This window comes from Antechinus flavipes, chromosome 2, assembly GCF_016432865.1.
Source record: "Antechinus flavipes isolate AdamAnt ecotype Samford, QLD, Australia chromosome 2, AdamAnt_v2, whole genome shotgun sequence".
NCBI lineage: Eukaryota > Metazoa > Chordata > Mammalia > Dasyuromorphia > Dasyuridae > Antechinus > Antechinus flavipes.
In genome coordinates this window covers 339,058,472-339,075,089 of record NC_067399.1, presented here as the reverse complement: position 1 = coordinate 339,075,089, position 16,618 = coordinate 339,058,472, and the positions used below count along the sequence as shown (strand labels likewise).

Genomic DNA, 16,618 nt, shown 5'->3' with positions numbered 1-16,618 from the left:
TTCCAATGTGGTTTTGAAGATCTGTCTGAAACAATGAGACAAAAAATAGACAAAGATTGCTGTTTAATTAGCTCTTAGTAATGAATGAGGGGGAACCCATTTGGCTGGCTGAAAGAATAATTTAAATATATCCTAACCCCATTGCTACTCTGATGCCAATAAATACGCCATGTCAGTGTGCACAATTTGTAAGTAAAGTAGACTTCATAGTGGTTGAGAGTAATTCATGAGGTACACTAACCAAAACTTGTTTGAAGGAAGGATTGCATATTACTTTGGTTCCATCCAGGAAACACCAGGATCTACAGAACAGTTGAGATTATAAAATGACTCATAAACTCTCCATCCACATTGACAATTCCCTGCTACTCTGAGAAGATGGGCAAGTTCCTGAATGCTATCTCTTGATATCTACAACAGACAACACAGAGAATCTTTGCATAACACTCAGACTTTGACATAGCCTTCCGTGAGAGCCATACTTTAGATAACAGCCAAAGTTTTAGGTGGTTTTAAGATGGTTTTAGGATGGCTTGTACCATTCTAAGATAGGAAATAAGAGTGAGATTTTCTCATAGCAAATAGAAGGAAGTTTCATGGCTAGAAAGGCCTCAGCCAATTGTACCATAATCAGAAGCCAATGCTGGAAGCACTTATATATTTTGTCATGTAAGAAAAGTAAGTAAGCTTAAAGTTCACAGAATCCTTGATATATGGTCTTTCCAATCAGTGTTAATTGAATAAAGTCCATGAATGGTGAGAATTCATTTCAGAATCTTCCTTCTAGTAAATGGCAACTCATATACACCATTTGTGAGTTTATAATCTATTCACATCATGCATTTTACCAGGGAAGAAAATGAATCTTTAAAAGAAGTCTCAAGAATCTTACCAACCTTTGTTATAAAAGGTATCACATGAAATCAAAAGCAGTACTTAATAAACCTTGGCTACAGAGTTGACAAAAAATAGCAAAGAACAGATTCAAGACAACTATTACAGCTTTCCTAATCAAAACAGATAAAAAGCCCACATGCACACACACAGACTACTTACAGTACAATTTTTAAAACTAGTCTAATATCATTGCATTTTTAGTAATTTTGATATTTGATTATAAACTTCATGAGGATGCAGAGGACATTTAAATTCTCTTTGTAGCTATTCCACTACCTATCATGAAGTGAGAGATTAATAAATGTCTGATAAATAAGGAATGTCCGTTTAAGGAGTAACATGGCATAGTGACACATATCCCAAACTAATCTAGTCGCAGAAGACTTTGAGGCTGTAAATACTTTGATAGAACTCACAAATATTGCTTCAGGAATCTAGGGACATAAATGCCCCCAGGACAAAAAAGAATTAGGGAAATAATATAATTATTAACCATTTTCCATTCAAAGATTGCTATAGGGAATAGGTATGTTTTTATATTTTAGAAGGAAAATAATGTTCTCTTTCTCATGCGTCTATATACACACTGTGTGGAATGTAGTTGATGAAAATACTGGTAGAATGAGTAAAAACCTACTGGTTTGCCCCAGGAGGTAGCTAGCCTTTAACCACAGGCTGTATGATCACTTGTGAGATAAAAATATAGAAGGAATTCCTGTTCAACCACAGATTAGAGTAGGAGGACTCTCAGTTTCCTTTTAATTTGGATTCTGTGATTTCATTCTGAACTCTGTCAATTCTTCTCCCTGAGCCTCAATTCCCTCATCTGTAAGATAAGGGAAATGCAATAGATGATTTAAAGTTCCTTCTAAGCTCTAAAATCCCCTCTTATGTTAAGATCCTTTCCAAAGGACACCATTTGTCACTTTAAGGGACCACTCACTTGCATTTTTATATACAGTCATACTCTTTGGTACTCTGAAGTATTCTAGGTCTGCTTTCAAGAGGCTTTGACAAATATGCTTCAAAGCAACACTGTTGAGCTCATTTGACATCAATGGCCTCATACTCATTCATACATTCAATTTTCCTACACCATTCATTTAAAATATAAACTTTCCTTTGAGGCATTTGTGTCAGGACTAGTCTTATAAACAGGCAGAGCAGGTATGATTTGAGAGGGACAGGGAAGCTCTGTTGGCCAGTCTCGCTGCTCCCCTTCTTCTCTACTTGATGGCAAATGCCTTGACCTTTTAAAATGCAATTGGCCTTCAGAAAAGTTAAAACCTCAAAATGTATGACATAGGAGGATATGAGCTTCTGGCAGGCAGAATGCTTCTTTCTTGTCTTTAATTATCCCAGAGTCTTAGCACTTAGTAGGAGCTTACTAATGATGTGAAAAACATTCAGTTCTTTCCGGTAGAATAGAATTGAGTTAAGGCAGGGATAGTTTGGCAAAGAGAACAAAGGCACTGGTGCTTTCAAGAGATGTTTTCTTCAGATAAAAGTTAGGTCTTCCTTGATAAGCCCTCAATTCTCTCCCATCACTCTCCTCAAATATCTATCTTGTAATCAAACCTGGGTAAGGCCTGTAATTAGTGTTTTCAGTGAACACTCATCCTCTTCCTTCTCTGTCTCTTTCTCTCACTATGTACATTTATGTAAATATGTTTCTTTACTTTTTTTCTTTTCCAAGATATTTTAGGGGTGTGGCTTATATTCAGAAAAATACAATACACTGACTTATTATCTGCCACTTAATGATTATATTAATACATGTGGTAGTTAGGTTAGAATGAACATAACAGAAAATATATTGACTAGCCAGTTTTGAGGAAGAGGGAAAAAGTATTTGATCTCTAATACTATCTCTGCAAAAGATACAGGGAAAAAAGCAAAATGTCTAAGTATTCCAGAACCTCAGAGTTGTAAGAGATATCAGATAGCTTCAGGTTAAACCCTTATTTAAAGAAGAAAACCCTCTACAAAATCATAGACAGGTGTCCATTGGGTTTCAATTTAAAGACTTCATGTGAACAGAATTCCACTACATCCAAGAAGGCCATTCCATTTTTAGATAGTTTTAATGGTTAAAGAAATTTTCTCTGTATACAGCCCAAATCTTCCTCTTGAAAATTTTCACATGAAAGGCCATTCTCAAATATCTGAATGAAGACAGATGGGGGAAAAAAAAAAAAAAAAAAAAGGGAAGGAATCTGTCTAGCCTCCAATTCTCTTTTGCAAATAATTTCTCTGGGTTACTGTTTTTTATTTCTTTCTCAGCTTGAAGAAGTTGAGGGCTGGGTTGCCATCTCTTCCAGAATGAATACTTGATGCTCAATTTTCCTGTCTTCCTCTCTCCACGCCACCTCCATCTGCCTCTAAACACATCCTGATCTTTTTGCTGCTAGGGTCATTTCTCCTATCTACCTTTAAATGTTTCTATTTCCCCACTAATGTCACTCTCTGATGCCTCTTCATAAATGAAAGCTACCATTGTACCAGAATAGGAAGGGACCTTAGAGGTCAATAAGCATATTAAAAAAATCCCTTTACATATCCCTTTAAAATATACCCAGTAAGTGATTAGCCAGCATTTCCTTGAAGACTTTTGGTGAGGGGAACCCGCCTACTACCTCCAAAATGCTATTCCATTTAGTGTCAACAGATTTCCCTAGATCAGTTTCTTGAAAAACTATTATAAGGCCTTAAAATCCCACAAAAAAATTCCTCAAATATACCTGTCAAAATAAAAACATTATGCAACATACTCTGACACTATACCATATAAAAATATTATTTGTTGATTATTGTATCAAATTTTCATTTATTTATATGCACTTTGTAAAGCTTCATTCTATGCAACAGACTGGCATATTATTTACAGTTGATTAAATAGGATATTTGGTTATTTCTTTAAAAGGTCCTTGGTCAGTAGCCTTACCTTTGATTACAAAAATGAAGAAAATAAGATTAAGATTGTACAATTTCCAATTATAGTATCTTTTTAAGTACAAAGATTAATTATAATGCAGGTGATTCGAATTTTTTAGGTGTAGGACAGGATACTAAATTGGTATTTAAAGTTATCAAACAAATGAACAAAATATGGGAAGTCAGAATTAATGAAAGAAAAAGAAAGAAAAACTAACAGACAAAATTTTAAGGGCATATTCAAACATTCCTGATTTAAGATGATATATTGGATTTGATAAGGCAAGATTCTGAAGCATTAAAGATGCTCTAATTTGAGTTGCTAGTCTTCAATGAGTGTTAAAAAAAAAAAAGTAGCAGCAGTGATAATTTTAAGTCCCACAGACACAGATACAAACTAAATCATGACATATAATTATGTCATACTTTGGAATATATAACTATTTCCCCCATTTTTTTTTCAGTTTGGAAAAACTTTTAAAAATACAAAATACTATATCCATTGAAGATAACTTTAGTGTTATATAAACCCCCACTATAAACTAATTATGTTTTACAATATAAACTAAACTTCAGTTGATTCAGTGGTTGAGTGCAGGGATCTTTATCATTTTTTCATCAGTATGGATAGAAGTAGTTTTCGACAAAAAGCTAATCATACTAGAAAGGTTTGTCAATTAATGAGTGACAACTGATATAGTTTGTTAGAACATATGAAGAGGAAGTGAGTTCTACTTTGCTGAATTTCTTTTCACAAGACAAAAAAAAGACTGTTTTCTACTTTCTTAACCCAATAAAGTACAAGTGACTTTTTTGGACAATGAACAGACTATCAACTTCTAAGAGTGCTGCAAAAGTCACTAAGAGTGGCTATTTAGTAATATTCTTTCAAAATGACAAGTAGTAAGGACAGGATAGACAAGTATATTTTAAGATTGTTAATGTTTTATAATTCCTTTCAACCTTGATGGAATATTCATACTTTCTGAAAGTGCTTTAGTATCAGAGAATATGTGGAAAATATACAATCTATTTCTGAATATTCACTCTATCTTTAAAAATAGATGGGAACTTTCATTTTATCCAAATTGACTCCAATTGTGAAGACCTGACTAATTCATTTCTCTAGTGGGCTCTTTTAAGATTTTCCTCAGGGTGGACAAACACAAGAGTAAATGTGCATCTTGAATTTCTGCTTACATAACAGAAAGATGTCAGAAATGCAGAACAAATATAAAATGTCCTAACACTGAATCTACCTAAAGACGACCTTCCAAGTTTGTGATGAATCTAATGTTTAGTATGTTTCACTAGCTTTAGTCTTCCAACTAAAATAAATACCTTTTGTTATTTTGCCTTAAATAATTTTATTTCTCCTTTATGGTGGCTACAGATATTTCAGTTAATAAAAGAATCATAGCATGAAAATGTTTTTATGAGTGTCATTAGTTGTTTCCCATTTATCAAGTAGGAATATCAGCATGAATAGTTATCTTCACCACTCTGTCCTTAGTCTTCTTTAATTGATATTGGAATTAGTAGAAAATAATACGACAGTTCTTCCTTTAAAAAAAAAAAGGAAATAAAGAACTGTTTCTTAGAGTTAAAACAGAGTAGTGTGATAATAAATATACTATTTAATATCAAATATTTGATATTTTATGAAAGCTACAAATCTTAATATTAATCTTGATCATAGAGAAACACTGCACCCAGTGTATGTACAAAGAAAGGGCAGTATCTAAATGTACCTCGGTAGTTGATGATTTCTGTTCCGAGCACCGGTGTCATCTCTAGGACCGTGATAAAAGCTTTATCCATAGATGTCAGTGGAAATGGAGACATGCGATGTCTTCTTGCCACTTTGGTGATATCAACAGCACTGTGACCTATAGGAGAAGAGATTTCAGCTGAGACAGTGATCACTAAAACAATAGGAGGGAGGAATAATTTGTGCATATAAATAAATTCCATTCCAAAATATTTCAAAATAAAGACAACAAAACAAGGCAATGACCCACCTCAAAAAAAAAAAAAAAAAAAAATATATATATATATATATATATATATATATATATATATATATATGGATTAAAACACCAGAGCAAATTATCATTGCTAAATTATATGCTAAAACATGTTTGGTTTTCTAGTGAAATAATTCAGGAGCTAAAAAGGAGTGGTTCAAAGTGGAATTTGGTTGGTGCCCAGAATAAAGAGGAGCTTATATTTTGGGGCCTAAATATTGTTAGTTCAGATCCTTTCTTTTTTTTATCTGCTGTGATTCTAGTCCTAAGGGGTACTGGAACAGGAAGAAAAAGTATTATGACTAAATAACAAATTATGGTACACTACTGTTGGGGAAATCTTAAGCCTGCAATCAAATTACTGACATATAACAATAATCTTCCCTCTAAGGCCTGGCTCTCAATAGTGTAGAGATAGGCAAGGTTTAATCAATCAACCAATTAATCAATAAGAATTTATTAAGTGCTTATCCACATGCCAGGTATTCCTAAGCATTAGAAATAAAAAGAAACACAAAAATAGTCCACTGATAGGAAGAGGATTTTATAGTGATCAGGGAGACAATATGTAAATAAAGAGGAGCATACCAGATGAGTTTAAAGTAGAAAAAAGGAAATCTATAGAGAAACGTTCTAGATTTTGGGTGGATGGGGACAGTAGGAAGGTCTTTTGCAGAAGGCTAAAATGAGCCAAATCTGCTGGGAGGCAGATGGCAAGACAGGGAGAGCATTTCAGGGACGGGATGTTCCAGTTAGCCAAAGATATAAAGGCAGGGAATTTAGCATTGTATACAAGGAGCAGCAAGTAAGTCAGTTTTTTGGGACACTAGTATGTGTGTGATGGGAAGCAAAGTATGAGTCAGAAAAATTAGAAGTGGACCAAGTACTGAAAAACTCTGAACACTGATCCTAAAAGTAATAGGAAGTCATTGGAATTTTTTAAACAAGAAGATGGCACAATAAGTGCATTAGCAGGTCTGTGGAGCATAGGTTAGAATGAAGAGAGGCAGGGAAATCAATTAGAGGAAATAGTCTAGCTAAGAGGTGATGAGGAACTGAACTGAAGTGATAGCTATGTGAATGGAGAGAAGGAGATATAGATATTATCAAGAAAGAAACACAAAGATTCAGAAATGGATGGGGATGACCTTGAGTAATAGACACATGTAGAAAAGAGGTGGGTTTGAAGGGAAAGGTAATTAGTTTTGTTGTAGACATTCTGAGTTAAAGATGCCTACGAGACATCTAGTTTGAAATGTCAAATATACAGTTGAAAATATGGGATTGGAGTTCAAAAAAAAATATGTATATATAGATGTGTGACTTATTTGCATAGAGATAATATATGAACTGATGATAACACCAATGGAGATGACACAACCATAAAAAGAGAAGAAAGCTTAAGACAAAGCCTTAGGGAAAATCCACAGTTGAAGATTCATCAAAGGAGACCAAGCAGTTAAGAGTGGTAGGAGGAAAAGGAAGAAAGAATCAATGTCCTACCACTTATAGGCAGTTGTACCAGTCCTACCTTTTTTCTTGTTCAGTTGGTAATAAGAACTACTTTTTTTTTTAAACCTAATAAGGATGGGTCTAATTTATATATTATATCCATATATAATTTAGAATAACTTTTCTTAACTGAATCAGAATGCTTCTTAGAAAGGATTTTGGGAAATCACTGTCTCTTACCCAACTAATAATATTTGCTAAAATCAATTAACATTTAATTAACTGGTTCATTGGATAGAGATACAGAGATTAGTAAAAAATAGCCATCACCAACTAATATCTAATGAGATTAGTTAGACAAAGACAAGCAGTTCTTATCCTCTAAGGGCTTTCAGCTAAGATCAATAGCCATCAGCAAAAAAGAAAAAAAAAACTATAAGATGTTGATATTCATAATGAATAGGACTGATTGGATGAAGTATTTCTCAGTATTGAATCACATGATCCCTGTTTCCAGAACTGGGGCCCTAGGGGAGAGTGGGGGATGTCATATGATCTCTGGAGGGATGAACTTTAAATCCTGGGATACTGGAAGTTAGTGAACTTGCAGCAAGTGATGTGACCTGTGGGAGGCAGCTAACATTGGTGACCATTGGTCAAGGATAGTTACATCCTTTTAGTCTATCCAATGAGAAGGCTCAGGCCTTTTGCTTTTAAGTCCTGGATAACGCAGAAGTTGGCCAGGTTCCAGGAGCACATGGCGGGAGTTGGGATGGCTCCCAGGTGTGTCTGGGCCTCATCCTTCAGGGATCAAATAAATTATTTCTCTTTGTACCTGAAGATGTCTCTGATTAGTTAATTAGGGAAAGGGGGTCTTGTACCCAACTTGTCCCTCATAGTTTATGGGGGCTCAGCCCGGGCTCTGTGACTTCCCAGAGAGATGGCTGAGATCCCGAGTCAAGGTAGGTGCCAGGCTGGATTCTCCAAGCAACCTTGAGATCAGATTCTGAGCCTCCCTCTCTGTGAAGAATGGGCCTAGGAGAGTCAAGACACTCAGATACAAAGAGAAGGCACACAAGTCTTTGAAGATGAAACCTGGGTAAGAGAGAGCCAGGTAACTTATGCATGAGTGATCCTAGAGGCACTATCTGTTAATGTGCCCTTGAACTATCCTTATGGACCCTGGATCATGAAATCTTGGGTGATCCAGATTAAGGGGTATGGGCCAGGAAAAGGGGTTCTGTTAACGGCAGATAGGGGCTTTCTATGGTTGGCTATGAAGGTAGGCAACTCCTTCTGACCCTGGTCTGCCAAGCGACCCTGGAGGAGTTCGGCTGTGCATTTGCTGGAGACCAGAGGTGAGAGGGGGCAGTCCAACTCAAATCTTCATAGCAAAAAGGGAAAAAAAAGTGCACTTGGGTATTTCTGTTGTATGTAAGATAGTGGGGAAGGGATGGTCTCTTCCATGTAATTTTTGTCTGTTTGTGTCTGTGCAGAATGTCTTTGTCATGTTTATTCTGTGGGCTAGAATTTGTTAGGGGAAAAAAAAAGAGAAATAGAAAGGTCTGACTTTTCCTGTAGGCTCTAACACTAGCCAAACTTGGAGCTTTAGGAAAAGTCCATTGGGAATAATGGTTGGGGAATTTGGCAACTGATCATTTCAAAATTCCAAAGTAATTCAATTAAATTGGGGAGGGTCATACAGAGAGAGTGAAGAGAGAGTGAAGATAGTTTTTTTCTTTTCCTTCTTAATTTCCTATAGGGCCAGAGAGAGAGAAAGAAACTATGTTTAATCACTTTAGTGAAATTCATTCTTTGAGAAAAGCAGTTTTATATTATTGGGAATTTAAAGCTGTATTTGATTGGATTTTAAGTTAAAATATGGGTTATTAAAACAAAATGCTGGTAGCTTACCTTAGGGGAGGTCATGTTTGTATCTCCCTACTTAGATGGTATGTTGCTTTCTGAACTATTTAGTGATTTGTAAACATTATGAGTTAGGCCTTAAAATTTTGTCAGCTCTGCTGGATATATGTATAAATTTTACAAAATTTAGTTCAAAGTTATTTAATTGCAAATCTTAAAGTTTAAAAAAAGTGATTTAAAGACAAGGGACAAGAAAAATTGATTTGCAAAAGCAATTAATAGTTCAAATGGAGCATCTAGTTATAAGGGTTATTGGTTTGGAAGTGTGTTTAAAGTATATTGGAGAAGAATTGATCACATAGGCACTGAGAGGAGATAGAGATGGGATAGGGGAAGAGATGGCATGAGAGAAGGAGGAAGAAATAGAGGACAAGAAGGTTGCAAGCCCCTAATAAATTTGCCATTTGCCAGGAGAAAGGAGATGCAGATTGGATCCTGGGGGAATTGGCACCCTAAAAACGTTAGCTGTGAGAAGTGGGGGTTGGGAAGCATGATGGAGTTGGGGAAAATGCCATGTGGAGTGGGGAGGAAGGGCAACCACATGGAAAGGGCCTGGTCAGGTGTCAATCTAATTTTCTCCTCCCCCATTAAGTGGTACAGTAGTGGTTTTTTTTTTTTTTTTTTTAAAACAAACTGCAGCTTCTTGATGGTTAAAACATTAATTACTTATACTGTTTAAAGGAACAGTCTATATTTACATAGTGTTAATAACTGAATGTTTTATTTTTATTTTTCAAGTCTATAGCTGCTCTAAGAGGTTTGTTGGAACCATAAGTTTTCTGAAAGCGATTTATTTCTACTAAGGTATCCCATCTATCTTCAGCAAATTATTTAATGTTTATCTAAATGCATAATGGTTTCCTTGTTTAAAGAATATGATAACAAAAAAACCTAGAGCAGAATTTTAATATGATCTGATAATTTGATAGGGTTATTTCTAAAAGTTTAGTATTTTTTTAAGAATGAAGAAATTATTAATGTTAAATCTGAAAAGTTCTTTTATGTGGAAATAGGATATTTTATGAGTTTTAATTGACTGTATTGAGTCATCTTAAAGTTGTACTATTATTTAAAGGGACTAAGAATAATAGTTTTTGCCTTTGTTCCTTTGAAAATGTTTCTGTTATGGACAATATGCAATTTAGAATTTTTCTCTGTATTGAGTATTTTAAAAGCAAAATGATCTGTGTAATGTTGAACTTAGAACCATCTACTTAGATATGAAAGATAAGCCCTATAAGCTGTGAACTTTCTAAAATGAATCTCTTACTGTGATCCTTGGGAACTAGATTCAGCTGAAGCTTTGATTAATGGTAATTGCTGTAGGAGATAAAATCTTTTGGGACTGCAGCTGATATTTATTTGGAGTTTTAAATTCAGATATGACTACCTGATCAAGCCAGTAGTCCACCATCTGAAAGGAATATGCCATAAACTACTCAGAAGAAGTTGTTACAGGTGGAAGTTAGTATCTGGGAATGAATTAGAAGGACGATCTTGGCCTCTGCTGAAGATAGGATCCTTCTGACTCAATTTCCTTTCCCAGTGGTATTCTTTTGAATGAGAACCCACCTGATTATTCCTTAGTCTAGCTTAAGGTGGAATTGTTAAAAAAAAAAAAAAATTAGGACGGTTACCGGAAGTAAAACTTCTTTAAGGAAATCATGTCCCTGATTTTTCCTCTTATAGCAAATTTCTGTAATCCGAGCAAGTGATCAGTGGAAGATATAAAACACAATACAAGTATATAGATATTTTAATTTGCAGTCCAGCCCAGGAGGACTTTCTGGTTGCTGCTATTATATCTTTTAACTCTTTTACTTCCTAAGCCAGAGTTTCTTTATCTAAAGGCCTACTTTGTCCAAGTATTTGCGGCCACTCTAACCAAGCAGACAATCTTATCATGTCCTGGTTAGGTTAAGGTTTTTTAAGACCCTAAAAGTTAAACTAATCTGCCTAGTCTTTTACACTGTATGTTGATGGAAGGTGGGGCTAGGTCCTTGGGATCTCTGGAACCCTAATTCCAGACTCCTAATTTACTTATCAAAGATCTATACTCACTTCAAACTGCTTACGGTTTTGTTAACACCTGCACTAATTGGGTAAAAACCTTCTCTTGTAAGGCTTTAGGATTTTTACTGGGAGAGATCATATAAAATGAAGGGCACATGTTCTACCCATTGGAACTACTCCTTTGAGGAAACAAAGGCAAGAATTTGGGAAAAACATTCTTTAGTATCTATCTTAGGAAAGCTTTTTGGATGAGAGACATTTATGATAATCTCATCTCCCCCCAACTCTTGTTCTGAGTGGGTTTCCTAGTTACTGTCCTTAGTAGTAACCTCTATATTAATTCTACCTTTGTTTATTCTTTCTCTTTTACTCATATTTAGTCCTTGCATTGTAATATACTTGTGAGGGTTGCTTCTTCCAGACTCCAAGTCATGAAATTTCAACCACTTAGTCAACCTGAAATCACCTGAGACCTGATTCTAATATTCAGCACCGGATGCTGCTGCCCCTGCCTACAACTTACTCATCTCCCCTCTTCAGTCCAGACTCCATTGGGCAGGGCCAGTTCTATGCCCCTTGTCAGCCTGAAGCAGGTCCAGAAGATGAGACCTTTGTCCTTTTGTCCCAAATGAGTCTGGGTCTGGACTGGTTGAGTTGGGAATGATGTGACAATGGACCTGAGGCCCCTCGGTCTCCACAATGCTGTAGTTCTATGGCTGCCAGATGCCAATCTATTCTGTGATGACAGGATTTCCAAGACAGATAATGGGAGTTCATGGAAGTGGGGTCTCTGATTCCTGCTTATTGTTTTAAGCAGCAATATCCTGTCACCTGCTTGCTTGTGCATTTGATCATTAGAGTAGTTCAAGATTTAGCTTAAAGTCTAGGAATAGCTAAAGTGGTTCCTGAAAGCTTCCACTAATGTGCAGGTGTTGGTTCTAAATGATAGAGGGTTAGTGCTGAAGAGGGACCAGCCTAAAGGCCTAGGTCACAAAGATGCCCTAGTGGAAGATATATATCTAAATATATCTAAAAGGTTTGTTTTTATATCTTGGACAAGAAGGAAGCAGAACAGGTTCCAGGAGCACATGGTGAAGTTGGGATGGCTCCCAAGTGTGTCTGGGCCTTTCCCTGCAGGGATAAAATAAATGCTTTCTCCTTATACCTGAAGATGTCTGATTAGTTAATTTGGGAAAGGGGATCTTGTAGCCATCCCACACAATTATATCACAACATATGCTAACTTATTATTTTGTAGTAATATATATATATATATGTATATATATATATATATATATATATATATATATATATATATATACATATATATATATATATATACACACACACACATACAAATTTTAATTTATCCAAATTTTAATTTGGATAGAGCATCCTGAAGTCAGGATAACCTGAGTTCAAATATGGTCTCAGACACTTAACACTTCTTAGCTGTGTGACTCTGGCAAGTCACTTAACCCCAATTGCCTCAGCAAAAAATAAAACAAAAAAACAATTTGACTTTCTAATCTTATAAAATTAAAACAAAAAAAAGAAAACTGCTTTACACAACATTTTGGGATTTACTTTTTTTAATCCTCACAATCCTCACAAGTCAAAGTATTTTTTAGATTATTGTTTAATTATTTTCATCCATAGCTGACTCTTCATGACCCCTTTTGGAGTTTTCTTGTCAGAAATACTGGAGTAGGTTGCCTTTTTCTTCTCTAGCTCATTTTACAGATGAAGACATCAAGACAAATTGGGTTAAATGACTTGTACAGAGTTACAGAGGTTAGTGTCTAAAGTCACATTTGAATTCAGGTCTCCCTGACTCTAGGTCTCCTAGACCTAGCCCACTTATTAAGTATTTACAACTTACAAGCACTGGAGATAAAAAGAAATGCAAAAACAGTCTTGCTCAAGGAGCTCACTATCCAATGGAGATAATATGCAAACAATCAAGTACAAAGAAGATACATGCAAAATAAACTGGAGATGCTTTTAGAGGGAATTTACAAACATTAAAGAAGATCAGAAAATGATCCTTGAATAGGATGAAATTTTAGCTGAGGAAGTAAAGCAAGAGAAGGCAGGAGTTAGAAGTGTGGAGATATATGTTATCCCTATTTATCAAACTGAAGAAGGGTTCATAAATGTGATGTGAATTTTTCAATCATACGATTAGTCCAGAGCACAGCTGGGTCTAAAACTGATTTCAAACCCCAGGTATGAATTTCATCTGAAAATACTAGAAATTCAAGACAATAAGAATGATAGTGTGAGAAATGCTGAAAAGTTTTCACAGAATGTTGCAAGCTTCAGGTAATGGAAGAAAATAAGTACCATTTACCAATGAGTTTTCAGAATATGAGAAATTAAGGAAAGTTCCATTTCCACACAATTAAATGTCACTTTCTCAGAAGCCTTGAACAAACAAGGAATTAGGGAGCTAGGAAAGCACAAGTGGACTCAGCCAATCAGAATGAGTTTTGTAGTTCTGAAAAAGCCACAAACTTAAGATAATAGCTGATCCAGCTCAAACTGGTTGGAGTCAATGACCTAACTTGATCAAATGGCTATGCCTACTTAATAGACTAAATGAATATTAAATAACACAGTTCAAAGGAGGAGTTTTCTGCCATTTTTGAACATGGGATGTATAATGGAGGGAAGACATGCTTATACATATTTAGGGAAAAACATACACTGAGAGTATTAGAAAGATTGTAACCCCGGAGGGAACAGAACTCTGGTCTCTGAAGGGAGGGACTGTGCCAAGCTAACATGCGTAAAGCTCCTTTTTCTGTGCTCAAAGCTCCTTCTTCATGAAGAAGAGTGACACTCTTTTGGCCAGAAATGTTAAGAGGATGCCATAAGATTCTTCTTTAATAAATTTTCCTTTATATCTGATTTTCAGTGCCAAGTATGTTTCTAAGAATAGTGGGAGGAATTTCTTGGAGAAGAGTCCCGCTCTCAGCACCCTCACTCTATCCCTGCCTCAATCTACCCCCTGAGTCTGAGCCACATGTATATTTATCATAGAGAACTCACATTGTTGCTGGATTCTTGGAGACGATAGTCTCATTCAGCCCTGGGACCAAACCATGGATCCATTTGGTCCCAGTAAATCTCTGCCTTTCAAATAAATTATTAAATACTATCTAATCTCTATCTTGACTCAGTTTCTCCAGCATTACACATGTCTACCTCAGAAAACAACAAACATTACAAATCAGGGCATAACTTACTGTTCTGTAGATTTTCAAGATTTAAGAAAATGATAGAGAAAATGTTAATAATGCAGATTAAACTTTTAAAAATTTCCTCTTAGAAAGCTGATTGTAAAATATTTGCTATTATACCCCTAGATCAAGAGTACTAAAGGATTTGAGGGGATTCGAGCAGCGAGTGGTAGTTGGGTAGAGCAGCAGATAGAGTGCTGGAACTGGAGATTCCTATACATGAGTTCAAATCTGGCCTCAGACACTTATTAGTTGTATGATCTTGAGCAAGTCATTTAATTCTGCTTACCTCATATTCCTCACCTGTAAAATGAGCTAGAGAAGAAAGTGGTATATCATTCCAGTATCTTTGTCAAGAAAATCCCAAATGGGCACACAAAGAGTTGGGCATGACTGAAAAAATGATCAAATAACAACAATGAGCAGCAAGTGGCTATGGCAATTAAGTGAACCAGACTGATTTTATCTTGTGACTCAATTTTGAATTTAGCTCAGTTTTCTTTCTATTCAATTATGGGCCCTAATCCAGTTTCTGTCTTGTGAAAAAACTTATTGGGAGAAAACCATTATTACATTGTTTGAATGTAGTTGACTGGGAAGCTGGATCATCCTTATGTGCTGTTTAGAGACCCTTAATAAAGGATCTATTCACTAGAAACTGAGTCAGTTCCAAAGACTGATATAAGGAGTTTTGTTCCACTGTACATTTTAAGCAACCTATATGTCTTATTTAGGAATTGATCATATACTGATCAATAAGCTATTGTTTTCATGTTCCTTTGATTGTTTATGTCTGACACTTGAGGAGAGTGAGACAACTTTTTCTGAAGCTAGGAAATTACATCTGTATGCTTTCCCATTACCAAGTTTCAAAGTCCCTAATCTTTCATCTAATGAGAAATCAGGTTGCCTAATTTTTTTCTTTTAATTAATTGGTCTTATTTGATTGCTTTTAATGTATAAAAATCTGTCTCTCCTTGTATTCAGAGTTCAAGTTGAATGAGACCAGGTGAAGTTTTCTCAAAGAAAATATGAGATGGAGTAGGTCAGACTATGCCTAAGTCATGTGATCCCTAATCCCAGAGGTCTACAGAGCTGGAAGATCAGGAGTTGGGTCCAGGCTGCAGGAAATCACATGATCTCTAGGCCTAGAGATCTCTAAAGGTCAGAACGTAGGTCAGCTTCAGGAAGTGACAGGAATTGGTGTGACCCACAGGAAGCAGACAACACTGGTAACCATTGGTCAATGATGGTTACTTCCTTTTAGTCCATCCAGTGAAAAGTGTTTAGTCCTTTTTTATTTAACCAGCTTTACTACTTACTGCTGGTCAGGTCTAGCACATGGTGGGAGCTGAGATGTCTCTTGGGTGTGCTGGGCCTCTCCCTGCAGGGACAAAATAAATGTTTTCTCTTTGTACCTGAAGATGTCTCTGATTAGTTAATTTGGGGAAGGGGGCGCACCCATCCCACATAAAGCTCAGGCTGAAGAGATCTGATCTCAGTTTGCTGGCTATTCATTGCTTTATAAATCAATAAGCTTGGAATACCAAATCTTTGTTTCCTCAGTCATTTCAACTTTTACCACCATAGTACAAATAGAAAGGCTGGTCTTGGCAACAAGGAGAGCCATTTTTTTTCATATGAAAAGAGGACTAAGGCAGGTAGGGAGGCAATGGCTGATTGATGTGAGATGAAGAAGGGGGATTTAATTTCTTGGTGAATTTTCTAATTGTTTAGGTGAAGTATGAAGAAAAGTCCTCTGCAGAGAGGGTGGCAAAAATGCCATTTGACTCAGGATGTTTATGATTTGTATTGTCTTGGTCAAAATCCATGGATTTGGTCTTTTTGGGGAGTGCCCACAGTCTCTTAGATACAAGCAGTTAGAGGGCATTTAGACTAGTCATTATTGGTCCTGAGAAACCTATTGTTTGTTTAGATTAGCTGCAGGATTCTCTGGGAATTTTGGGTCACTGCAGAAGGAGATTGGTGGTAACATTTAATCTATTACTCCCCAGCATATAATTAGCCTTCAGGGTAAAGTAATTGCCTTGTTGATTTTTTCCCCTTTGTCAGATGACAGATCAGCAGCTTTTCCTGTGGAGAATAGTTTTCTACCTATAGTTG

The 16,618-nt window shown here is 35.9% G+C and overlaps 1 protein-coding gene across 16 annotated transcripts in view; it reads right to left on the bottom strand.

The window, feature by feature from the left end:
- Nucleotides 1-16,618, bottom strand: part of GPHN (gephyrin) — a 725,565-nt gene that overhangs the window by 126,022 nt on the left and 582,925 nt on the right. For all 16 annotated transcript variants that reach the window (XM_051977840.1, XM_051977841.1, XM_051977844.1 and 13 more), the window contains one exon: nt 5,583-5,720. In XM_051977840.1, coding sequence (XP_051833800.1) covers nt 5,583-5,720 — 138 coding nt within the window. The remainder of the gene's footprint in view (nt 1-5,582; nt 5,721-16,618) is intronic.